General features: G+C 32.5%; 2 protein-coding genes across 2 annotated transcripts; one reads left to right on the plus strand and one right to left on the minus strand.

Moving 5' to 3' along the window:
- Positions 1 to 1,230: 1,230 nt before the first annotated feature.
- On the plus strand, positions 1,231 to 4,185 carry LOC126662286 (wall-associated receptor kinase-like 20). Its single transcript, XM_050356211.2, has 3 exons — positions 1,231 to 2,051; positions 2,690 to 2,749; positions 3,001 to 4,185. Exons 1-3 carry the CDS (start codon positions 1,259 to 1,261, stop codon positions 4,062 to 4,064), a joined length of 1,917 nt encoding a protein of 638 aa, XP_050212168.1. The 5' UTR covers positions 1,231 to 1,258; the 3' UTR covers positions 4,065 to 4,185.
- Positions 4,186 to 6,580: 2,395 nt separating this feature from the next.
- Positions 6,581 to 9,717, minus strand: LOC126661160 (uncharacterized). Its single transcript, XM_050354964.2, has 2 exons — positions 9,302 to 9,717; positions 6,581 to 7,301 (listed from the first exon to the last, which is right to left on the minus strand). The coding sequence occupies exons 1-2, from the start codon at positions 9,633 to 9,635 to the stop codon at positions 6,763 to 6,765; spliced, it is 873 nt and encodes a 290-aa protein (XP_050210921.1). The 5' UTR covers positions 9,636 to 9,717; the 3' UTR covers positions 6,581 to 6,762.
- Positions 9,718 to 12,295: the final 2,578 nt, after the last annotated feature.

The raw sequence follows: 12,295 nt of genomic DNA on the forward strand, positions 1-12,295 counted from the left end.
CCAAAAATACCTACTATATAAAAAAGTCTTATCTCATTTTAGGTTAAACTTTTACATAGCCACCTTTTTTTCTCTCTCTTCTCTCTCAAAGTTCACTTTTTTTTTTCTTCTTTTTCATTTAATTTTCAGTTTATCTCCTTCGATTATTTTTCCGTTCGTCTTTTTCGTTCGTCTTTTCCGTTCGTCTTTCCGGTCGCGCTTCAGTTCGTCTACTTTCGATGGATTTCTCGTCGTTTCCGGTCGTTTTTTCGTTCGCGCTAGTCTGTTCGTCTCTTCCATTCGCGCTATGGATTTCTCGACTCGTTTTTAAATTTGTGTAATTTTTTAGGTTTTTTGTAATGATTTAAATATTTTGTAAATAAATTATTGTAAATTTATAATCTTTTGTTTATAAAATTGTTCTAAATTCATATAATTATTTATTTTGTCTTTTTCTATTCATAGATTTGTTTATTGTTACTGATTTTGTAAAGAACAAATTGATTTATGGTGCATTTGTAGTAATTTTATAATATATTTACATTTTAGTGTATTTTTCGTATATTTATAATGTATTTCTGCCGTTTTTTAGTATATTTATGGTGCATTTACAGTGTTTATGGTATATTTGCAGTGTTTATGGTGTATTTGCAGTGTTTCATGGTGTAAACCACAAAAACACTATAAAATGCCATAAATACACTAAAAATACACTATATATACACTACTTATACACTATATATACACTAATCTTACACTATATAAACACCATAAAAAATAAAAAAAATTCCAGAAAAAAAATCTGTAAAAAATAAAAATTAATACTATATATACACTATATATACACTAATGTTACACTATATAAAAAAACTATCGGTCGGTTCGGTCGACCGAACCGAAAAAACCAAAAACCGAAAAAATATATATAAAATTAAAAAAAATATTTTTCGTAAATAAAAAAAGTCAGAAAAGAAAAATTAAAATTTACAATGTAAAATTATAATTAAAATGCTGAAATATGTGTTTTGGAAAATTATCACTTGAAATATCTATTATATTATAAAGTTTTAAGTTGGATGGTTGTGGATATTATAATATGGTGATGATGTACCAAACATAGTTATACTTTTATAAAAGAAATACTAATTTTAAGAAACACTTTTGACTATGTTGCTCAATGGTCAATTCTTTAATATTTATTAATAAAAAAGTTAAAAAATAAATAAACTTGCACTATTAAAACAAATTTCACCTCAGCTTCACCATACAAATTTTGGATATGTTGATCACAAAACCGACACCGTTTTATCACCACCTCCTCACGGCGGCGCTGCTGCTATCCTTTGCCATCTCCGCATTTTCCGTCAACCTCTGCCCCAACTGCGGTAACACGTCAGTCCCATATCCTCTCAGCACAGCTTCCAACTGCGGCGACCAGTCCTACAAAATCAGCTGCAACGCCGGTGAACTCACGTTCAACACCGTCAACAATTCTTATCCGATCATTTCCATTGATCAAACAAATCAAAGGCTGATAATACAGCCAGCAGATATAGTTCCGAACACATGCATAGCGTCTGATTATATCCATCAAGGCATACAGTTAAATAATTCTCTTCCTTTTAATATCACCAGTTCCAATACGGTCATGCTCATGAATTGCTCTGAATCCATCCTCGATCAGCCGTTGGATTGCTCCAACACAAGCTTATGCCGATCGTACGGTAATAGTACAATAGGGAGACAAGAATCAACGTGTGGGGATTTTCCGTTGTGTTGTACTTTTAAAGCGGGCGGGTCGGCTTCGGCTTATAGGATACGGGTTCGAGAAGCGGGTGGGTGTCGGGCGTATAAGAGTTTTGTTAATTTGGATCCGGGTTTGCCTGTGGATATGTGGCCTGCCCCGGGTGTGGAGATCCAGTGGATGCAGCCTCAGAGACCAGTATGCGGGTCTCAAGTGGACTGTGATGAGAGCTCCACTTGTGAGCCTGACCCGGATACGTTAGGGGTTAGAAGATGCTTTTGTAGGGTCGGGCTTTTGTGGGATCCGATCCGAGGGATATGTGATCAACGTAAGTTAAAGCTATATTTCAGCTACTGAGATTTTCAGAAAATTATTGGGACAAATACAAAAATGGTTTAAAATGGATCAAAAAATTAAAATTACATTTATCTAGACAAATATTTGTATATAATATTGGCTTAATTGCTTTAGCAATTACGAACTTTTGAATTTTTGCAATTTAATTTTTGAGTAATTTTCCGTCAGAAAAAATGTTAATCTAGATGTTGGGAATAGTGTTTATTCCGGTATCTACATTATCATTTTTTTACGGAAAATTACTCGGTGTTTCAAATTGCAAAAAAATGACGGTTTTTTGTCAACATTAAAAATTCGTAATAAAATTACAAAATACAATTTTTAAAGCAATTATTTTTACATTTTATATCATAGATGTAAAAAGGATACAGGTTTTTGTGGTATTATATTTAGATAATTTTTTAAGCAATGAATTATACTCTCAGAATGTAATTTGCATATGGTCATGGAGAAGTAAAATATATTTGGAAGTTTGTAATATAATTAATTCAGTCATTGTATTATATTTTAACAATTTTTTAAGCAATGAATTATACTGTCATAATTTGCATATGGTCATGGAGAAGTCAAATATATTTGAAGTTAGTAATTTTAGATTATTTTGTGCAGCTGCTGATTGTGAAAGTCTTGGAGACTGTAGTGAAACTAAGAACACGGCACTTATAGCAGGTACTTGATCATATTCTCCATACCTTAAATATTGATTAATGAGCAATTAACACCAAATTAATTTTTATCAATTAGTCTAATTATGATCATTTAATTTAATTTTTTGTTCAATTGGCCTCTTTTATTTATTCAAATTTGATTTTTAGTCTAATTGAATAAATAAGTTTAAGGAATTAATTGATAAAAAATGTAGCGTTGATGTTAATTGTACATTTCGTGCAAATACAAATTTACATACATCTATGTTTTAGGTGTAAGTTCAAGCCTCAGTGTATTGCTCTTAGCTATCACCATTGGCATTCCATTGTACATTCACAACAAACGGCGGAAAGAAGCGCAAGAACGGCAAGTCAAACACTGCGAAGAAATCTTGAGTGCGGACGGAAGCAAAGCTGCGAAGCTATTTACGGGCAAAGAGATAAAGAAAGCAACAAACAGCTTCTCGAAAGACCGCCTTATAGGTACCGGAGGGTACGGTGTAGTCTACAAGGGCATTCTTGATGATGGCAATGTTGTTGCTGTCAAATGCGCTAAGGTAGGGAATGCCAAAGCCACCGATCAGCTTCTCAACGAGGTTCGAATCCTATGTCACGTAAATCATCGATGCCTTGTACGATTGCTTGGTTGCTGCGTTGAGCTTGAGCAGCAACCTATTCTAGTTTACGAATACATCCCAAACGGAACTCTTCTTGATCACTTACAATGTCGCGAACAATACTCGAAAAGTCAACTATCTTGGCTACACCGTCTCCGAATTGCATACGAGACAGCGGAGTGTCTGAATTACCTCCACATCTCAGCTACTCCGCCTATATATCACCGCGATATCAAGTCGAGCAACATCCTTCTAGACGATAAAATGAACGCTAGGGTTTCAGATTTCGGGATATCGAGATTAGCTTGTAGCGACTTGAGCCACATATCAACATGTGCTCAAGGTACTATTGGATATTTAGACCCCGAGTATTTCAGGCGGTTTCAACTGACCGATAAGAGCGATGTATACAGCTTCGGAGTTGTGTTGTTGGAGTTATTAACTTCGAAGAAGGCGATCGACTTTAGTAGAGGAGATGATAATGTGAATTTGGTGATTTATGCACAAAGTATGGTAGATGAAGAAAAGTTAATGGAGATAATTGATCCTAAGTTAAAGGAGAAAGCAAGTAATTTGGAAATTGAGAGTATTGAGGCAATGGTGCTTTTGGCATTGGATTGTTTGGATGAAAAGAGAGAAAATAGGCCTTCCATGAAAGAAGTTGCTGATGAAATTGAATATATTTTGAAGATGGTAGCAACAAATAATGGAGAAAACTAGCTTGATGTGTGCCATTTATATATATATATGTATAAATTAATGCATATAGATAATTAATATATATGTTAATTTAGTTCTTAATGTATATTAATTAAGTTATCATATATAATTTTGATCAAAATCTGTGTGATTCAAACTAAATAAAATGATTTGATTTTTAATTTTATCGAATCAAATCGAACAAATGCTTCTCTAAACATTTGTACTAAGACATCTCAGGAATAGAACAGAAAGCCAAATCTAACAATCTAATTAGATCTAGGTGTTGCCCTACTGACACCAGTCTTCTGATCAATATCGACATATACACCGGGGCCAAATGTACGAAACAGTTCGAGCAAGTCGGGCTCTCTAGTGTCCTCGATAAATTGGTGACTGGCCGAATTCTCTTCATGCATACGCCTGTCTGATCCGGTTAAGCAACTATTAGCAATTCAAGACAACCATATAGAAACACTACTAATGGACACAATTGAGAACAATAAGTTAACAAAATTAAGCTATTAGAAAGCTACGATGTTGTTACTGTTTGTTGCAACTTGTAGTTGCTTGTGCATTCCAAAAATAAGAGTTCTTGTGGAAGTAAGTCGAGATACAGGCAAGTATGCTGCTAACCAACTGCAATCATAGAACATTCGTTTAGAAAGTGAAGCATAACCTGCTACAATGTACGAGTAAAAGAAGGAAACAATAATTAAAAATCTATATGCTGATGAAAATTCCGTTCCGGAATCATTCTCAGGTCCTCTAGAAAGTATATCTTTAAACTCCTGAGACATGGCGTAACACCTTCTTGTATCCTCCATTCTTTTAAATTCCGTAACCCTTCAAGCGAAAGAATTTAAAGTTGTCGAAAACAATGGGCGGAGCAAACCATTTCATATCCTTTGTACGCACCATAAGACAGACATAAATCCCTCAGATTAGGCAGATTTTCTAGACTACTCATCGGATCATTTTGTAATCCTGAATACATCAATGTTCACTTTGTAAGAGTTTCTGGCAGGAATTGCAGGCTTTGATTTTCTGATATGCATCCGTTTAACTTTAGCTTCGTCATGCGATGAGAGTCTGAGATTTTTTCCAAATTCAGAAATGAATTTTCCGAATTTATCTTCAATGACTCAAGATAATTGCCTGATCTAAAAATTGGAGATTTTAGAATCACCTTAGCTTCCCCTCTATCGTGAACTGCAATCCTGCGGACCGTAGTCAAATTTCGAGTACTACTAATAGTACCTGCCGCTGCTTTTTTCTTTTGATGCTCAATGACTGCAAGAAAACTTTCTTCTTTTGCTTTCAATAACCGCTTGTCTAGCATAAGATCGTGAATACGGAAAGTTTTGATGCCAAATGTCGTATGGTCTCTTTCGCTTACTTGAATCATGCATCTATTTGCTACTTCTTCTAAGTATAGCTCACCAACATCTTCCATCGTCTCATAAAACATCTTCCGGAGAAACCCAAGAAAGCAATAGAAGTGATTCTTGACATTGGTAAAATTATATACTATCTTAGCAAGTGTTGTTTTACCAAGTCCGCCCATGCCTACTATCAAAACAACTCGGAGATGATCTTCTTGTTACTTCAATTGATCCATATTAAATCGTTTAATGTGTCATCCAAAGTGATGATATCTTTCTCTTCGCCATCTCGATCAGTTCTCCTTAGTCGTCTTCTCATCTCACTCGCAGAAGTGGCAGACGCATCTGCTGCATCAACTAATTGGATGCTGCAAAATCTCTGCATATTGGCAAGAACGCGTTCAATTCTAGTATGAATTGATCAAATCTTGATCCCGATATCATGCAATTGTGGTGCCTTGAAAACCATGGTAACAGACCACCAACACCATCTCACGCTTCCTTCTTCTTTTTTCGGAATCTTGACGATAAATTCATCAATGACATCTTCTGCATCATAAGCAACATCAGTGAGTTCCGCTATACAATAGCGAACTACCTCCTTTTGATCATTCTTAATGTAATCTACATCTTTCAAAAAATATTTTATTCTCTTCAGTTCATTTTTCAAAATCTCAGTTTCTTCTCTTACACTAGAAAGAAAATTTGCCTCATTAATTAGTAGGTTGGATAATTTTTCTATAGCAACAGAAACAATGGCATCTGCCATTTGTGGTTATTGTTAGAAAAGAGAATTTGTGATTTGTAGAACTTAAAATTGATTGCATTTAAAATATTTTAAAGTGAACTTAATTAAACTTTCCTTTTCCTCATGAATGGTAAAGTATAAAACCAGCTTCCTTGCTTATATCAATTGAAAGTAATGACACTTTTCTTTTACTCAGATTCTGCAATTTCCTTATGAACTTAATCAGTTCCTTCCTTCAAGTTCAAGATATTCATTAGAAACCAAAATTAACTAGAATGTCATAAAGTATTTGGCCTAATGGTCACCTCTATTTGTGCTTTTAAGAACATTTGTATTATGACAAAACACCCAGTAGTTACTCACATAAGCTTTATGATATATTTGCTTATTTAATTATGAAGTAATAACAAAAGAAAACAAAAAATAACATTATCATCCATTTTTTGATCCAAATAAAGAGCCTATTAAATAAATCTTAAATAAAAGATTATAAACAAAAAAGTCCTCAAAGGAGAATAAAGAGACCTCAGGAATATAACAAAATAGCTGAAAGTTGTGACGAATTGTGGATGGAAATTCTAACAATCTAATTAGCTCTTGGTGTTGCCCACTCCACCCGAAGAATTAGATTGTCATAACCGTATCCGTTAAGCTTGTTGATAGCCCGCTCAGCGTCTTCTTTGTTAACAAAGTTAACAAAACCAAAACCCCTGCTGACACCAGTCTTCTGATCAATAGCCACATAAACACGACTAACGGCGCCAAATGTACGAAACAACTCGAGCAAGTCGGGCTCTCTAGTGTCCTCCGATAAATTGGTGACACGAACAGAATTCTCTTCGTTCCTACGCCTCATATCTGATCCACTGGTTCGCTCAGCACCTGCTCTCATGCTTGGTGGCACATAAGCAGCTTTGGTGGTCCCAGAAGCGGCAGTTGCAGTCTCTGATGTAGCTGGTTTGTCAATGAAGGTTTCAGCTGGTTGTGCGAGATCCTTGTATGGGCACCGGGATGTCCAGTGGTCGCCTTTCTTACCGCAAGTTCTGCACACCATGAGAACAGCCCCAGCTTTACCTAACTGAGTCATGCTATCCCCTTGTAATTTGGATTCTTCCATTTTGGCACCTGTTAACATGTCAAAGGTTTAAAAATGAGAAGCAAAATTAAAAATATACAAAATAATAAACAACAATTTCAGCCAGAAATTGCGCTTCTCGTTTGTAAAATATAACAGTAAACAATGTAGTTGATAGCATGCAAGTGACAGAATAAAACTTGTCCACCATCCAATGCCAAACAACAAAATGCTACTTTTGGTGGGCTCACTGACCATTCACATAATATAGCAGCCATACAGCTGGATATGAATGGCTAATTAGCCACCATAATGACTTAACAGGCGCATAAATTTCAATACAAAAAGCAACAAACTAAAACTAAAACTAAAAGCCCAAAAATGCAGGACTTATTACATAGTTAATGTAGTTGATAACATAACAGTGAAACTATAGTTCTTTTTCACAACTATATCTCATCAACAGATATTTTAGGTAAGCTTACTGACCATTCACACCAAAAAAACAGCCATAAGGCTAACATGTGACTGGCTAATTGGCTACCATACTATAGAATATTGAAGTCAGAACACAAATGACACAACTAAAATAAATTAAAACTCGAAGATAAAACAACCAAACACAATCAAACTTCGTAGTTGTCTTAATTTAATCTAATTCCAAAACACAATTCAACACCAAAATAAATAAATAGATAACCTAACTTTCAGCACAAAAGAAACCGAAAACCACAAGTTAGTTTGTATTCTATTGTTCACCAAATGATAGATCTTTTTTCCATATTTCTTTAACAAAAGAAAATTCTAGCTCTCTTAACGAATTAACATGTTAAAAAGCACTTACTTTCACCATATATAGAATAAACAAAATAAATTTTGCTTTTTCAACCACAATAAAGATTAAGCCTTTTTCCAATTTCCATTCATAAAAACATCTATAACCCATTAAATTAATACTATTTCGTTTAAAATTCTCAATAAAAAGACAAGACTAAAACTTTATCAATTTCCAATTTCAATTCTAAAAACATCTAAAAACCCACTAAATTTATACAATATCGTTTAAATTTTCAATCAATTTCACATCATACCAGCAAAAACAAATCAAATATAAGTATCTTAAAAACTCAAACATTTGTCCCTTTGATTCAGTTATAATCTCTTACCAACACATGTTTGCATAATTTTAGATTGAATTATTAAAAAAAGTAATAATTGAGCTAATCTATTCTATTTCTTTAAGTATAACTTCTGAGTTCAATTTGAAAGCCTAAATTATACAAGATCTCAATTCTATCAAAACAATTAGCTCATGTTTGGGATTATTTACTACTAAAGATTGTCAAATCAACTGCTAAATAACATGGCAAAGATTTTCCAAAGTTAAGCACTTGCTTACAACACTAATTCCACAAAATCAATACAAATTCAAGTAGAATAGACCAACCAAAAGAAGTAAACCATACTGAACCCCCAATAAAGTCAAATCAAAAAGTACCAATCATAACCACAAATGAAACATCACATGAATCATAAATACATATTTAAATATTCAAAACACAGTCTTCAAGCCAGGCTAAAGTCAGAAATGATCAGCTAAAGAAGGAAGAACCGAACTTTAAGCTGAAAAAGAGGCAAATTTAAAATACAAATTAAGAAAGCTACTGACATGCGACTAATAATGGGTAATCAGAGAAACGAAGAGCAGAAGAGCTGGCAGCATTGTGAAGAATTCAACAAAACCATGTCAATAATAAAACCATTGTGCAAAATTCAACTACACTGAACTCTAATGAAATTGTTCATTATTTCATATTTCAAAAGGATCATATCTTCACTTATATAACACTAACCCTACCAAAACAAAAAAAAAGAAACAAGCAAAATCTCCAATTTCAGATTTTAGAAACACTTTCAGTAAATAAAATTAGAATTCTAATCCCAAAAACTAAACGGTAACAGTAAGCAAAAGATTAAATTCAATCAAACTCTATTCATACCCACAGTAAAAAAAACAAATTTCAAAGGCAAAAAAACAAAAAACAATTACCATGGGCCCTAGGTCGTTCAAGCAAGATCTCCTCAGTAGACACCATAGTCAATCTCGCACCAACGTCTTCATGAACAGCATCACCAAATTTTGCCCAATTTCTCCTCTCCACAGCACTTTTACTTAGCCTAGCTTTAGCTAATTTTCGGACTCTGGTGGTCGTCGTAATCTTAATTTTGTTACCTTCGTCGTTGAATTTGTACTCTATGACTCTCTTGATGCCGTGCTCGTCGGGTCCGATGACTTGCTTCGGCGGCAATAGAAAGTCAAGATCCTCCCCTTCGTCCTCGTCTAGCTCGCCCCATCGCATTGGCTTTTGGGTTGCCTCCGGCATGGTGATTGATCTGTGTTTCTAAAATTAGGGTTAGGTTAGGGTTTTTAGTTTCGGACAGGACAGTGAGATTGTGTTTGTGGTGGTGGTGGTGGCTAATATAGGAACAGGTTTATATATGGGCTTTAAGGTTTGGGCTTTTTTTCTCATCAAACATATTATTTATTTGGGCTTGTATGGGCTTTAAGGGTTGGTACTGTGTATAAAAGTAACGAAAATCCCAAATTAAAATCTATCAAATAGTAATTCTTTGAGTGTTTATCCCACACAACGGATGTGTCACGTCATTTTTACAACAAGCCAATAATCATTTACGATAGGGAATTTTTATTTATTACTTATTTTTTTATCATTAAACATTTGCACATGGCTAACGCCTTATTGGTTTGTTATACGAATGACGTGGCGCAACCGTTGCGTTGTATAATTATTCTAATTCTTTTCAACATATACTATTGTATAATTATAGTTATTATTATCTAATTAATTATAAATTAAAATAGTTATTTCATTATTAAAGATAGTATAACTGGAATTAAATTTTGATTTGGATAGAAAAATTAAAGAATTTTTGTTCCAAAAGGAGATTGGAATTCTGACTTGAATAAAATAAATGAAAATTAACCAAGTTCTTCAATATTTAGCTAACTATTTATAATTTACTATGTTAAGATTTTGGAATATTGTGTGTGTGGTCGTTATAGATATATAGTTGAATTAGGACTTTAACTATTAGAAAAATTGATCTATTAATTTTCCATCTTTTCATGAAAGGAAATTTTTTGGATTTTTATTTAATTTGAAATATTTGTAAGCTGATTAGGATGTTTTTATTATCATTATTTATTTATTTTTCTAGCAAGCAAACTAATTCAAAATATTAATAAAATATGAAGTTAAAACAAAAGAAGATGGGTTAAAATATGTATTATATAATGCAAATACAATATAAGGAAATACAAATAGAGTAATTTTTATTCATATTAAACAAAAATACCATCCATATATATCAATTTTTAAAAAATTGAAATATACATTAACTAGTCAAATTAAGATTGGAATATCAGGGTTTTATTTATTTGGGTATGTGAAAAAAAATAAGAAAGTGGAAAAATAATTTTAATTGATAGCATAATTTTATTTTGTAGTTTGGATTTTATCCTATTTTTCAATCACACCTAATGTTTATTTTACACATTATTTTACGAGTAATTGTATAGTTTGTGATCTGCGTAATTATGCCTCATAACACTATTTGTTCAATGAAAATAAATAAATATATGATCGTGCCTATAAATTAATAATATTCTCGGATTTGATAGATAGTTTATAAACTTAAACTGGCTTATAATTACAACTTTCAAATGAGGTTTTTTTTTTTAATATTGATAAAAATTGAATAAAAATTATAACTAAATTAATGTCGGTTATAATTAAAATAAATTGATATAATTTAAATGAATTTAAATAAGGGGTAATGTCATAAAAATTCACGAACTTTACACGTTTTTCTCATTTTATTCATGGGCTTTAAATTTTCTCATTTTCATGCACGAACTACCACTTTTTCTCAAATTCATGCACGGTGCTGAAGTGTCACGGCTCCATTAATGTAATTCGCTGAGGTGGATGTCATTTTACAATAATGAATGAGTGTCACTTCAACATCGTGTATGAATTTGGAAAAAAGTGGTAGTTCGTGTATGAAAATGAAAAAATTTAAACTTTGTGATTAAAATGAGAAAATGTGTAAAGTTCGTGATTTTTTTTGACATTAACCCTTTAAATAATGTGTCAATTAGTTCCCCCATTTGCCTTATTTGTTTTATATTTACATACTAATATAGATGTTTCATACTTCAAAGTAAGAGATCAAATAAACTCTTCAATGGGATCAAACAACACTTCATACATCTACAAAAGGATCAAAGTAATCCACAATTAAAACATTACAGAAACTGTAAAACCTAAATAACAAACATACATATGTTGATCTTACTTTTTTTAACTTCATCCTCTAAATTAAGTTGTTTATCCTTTTTTGATAATTTTTCCGAAGATTTTAACTATTTGGAATCTTTTTTTTTTGATGTATCAGTTTATTAGAAAACTTGAGGTGGTAAAAGATGATTTTTTCCATATTTTTGGCCACATTGCAATAAGTGGTTACATGCCAACATATCATTACTATTTCAAAATAGTATCATAGCACAAAAGAAAAACAAATCCAATTAAGCCACTCAAATCTGAAATCAATCTCTGACTTTATAAGCATGGTCAAAATCAAATGCAAAACTCTTATAAATAGTCAACGCTCAAATTGTTAGGTTATTTGCACATTGCAAGTAAAGTTTCACTTTTGATAATCGCAATTTAAATTTGTAGTATTTTGGTCCTTTTCAAACTTATAATTTTCCTTTTTTGGTTCATGTCCACTAATTTTAATTGCGTGGTCTAGAGATTGATTTATTTTCAAGGAAATAATTGAAAAAAAAAGGGTTTAATTGCAATTTCAGTATTTTAGGGATTTTGCATGTGACATGCAGTAGGATTACACCTCACGTTAAGGCTCGATTAGCTGTACCTTTTTCATGAATTTACAGTGCATAAAAGAAACAGATTTTATTAGGAAACTATATATTATTTTTTATTTTTTATAGAGT

The sequence above is a fragment of the Mercurialis annua genome, linkage group LG8, assembly GCF_937616625.2.
Source record: "Mercurialis annua linkage group LG8, ddMerAnnu1.2, whole genome shotgun sequence".
Lineage (NCBI taxonomy): Eukaryota > Viridiplantae > Streptophyta > Magnoliopsida > Malpighiales > Euphorbiaceae > Mercurialis > Mercurialis annua.

Coding starts and splice junctions, on each gene's coding strand:
- LOC126662286 (XM_050356211.2), top strand. CDS start 1,259: ATGTTGATCACAAAACCGACACCGTTTTATCACCACCTCCTCACGGCG. Junction 2,052..2,689: donor CCGAGGGATATGTGATCAAC/GTAAGTTAAAGC, acceptor TATTTTGTGCAG/CTGCTGATTGTGAAAGTCTT. Junction 2,750..3,000: donor GAACACGGCACTTATAGCAG/GTACTTGATCAT, acceptor TCTATGTTTTAG/GTGTAAGTTCAAGCCTCAGT.
- LOC126661160 (XM_050354964.2), bottom strand. CDS start 9,635: ATGCCGGAGGCAACCCAAAAGCCAATGCGATGGGGCGAGCTAGACGAG. Junction 7,302..9,301: donor TGAACGACCTAGGGCCCATG/GTAATTGTTTTT, acceptor ACATGTTAACAG/GTGCCAAAATGGAAGAATCC.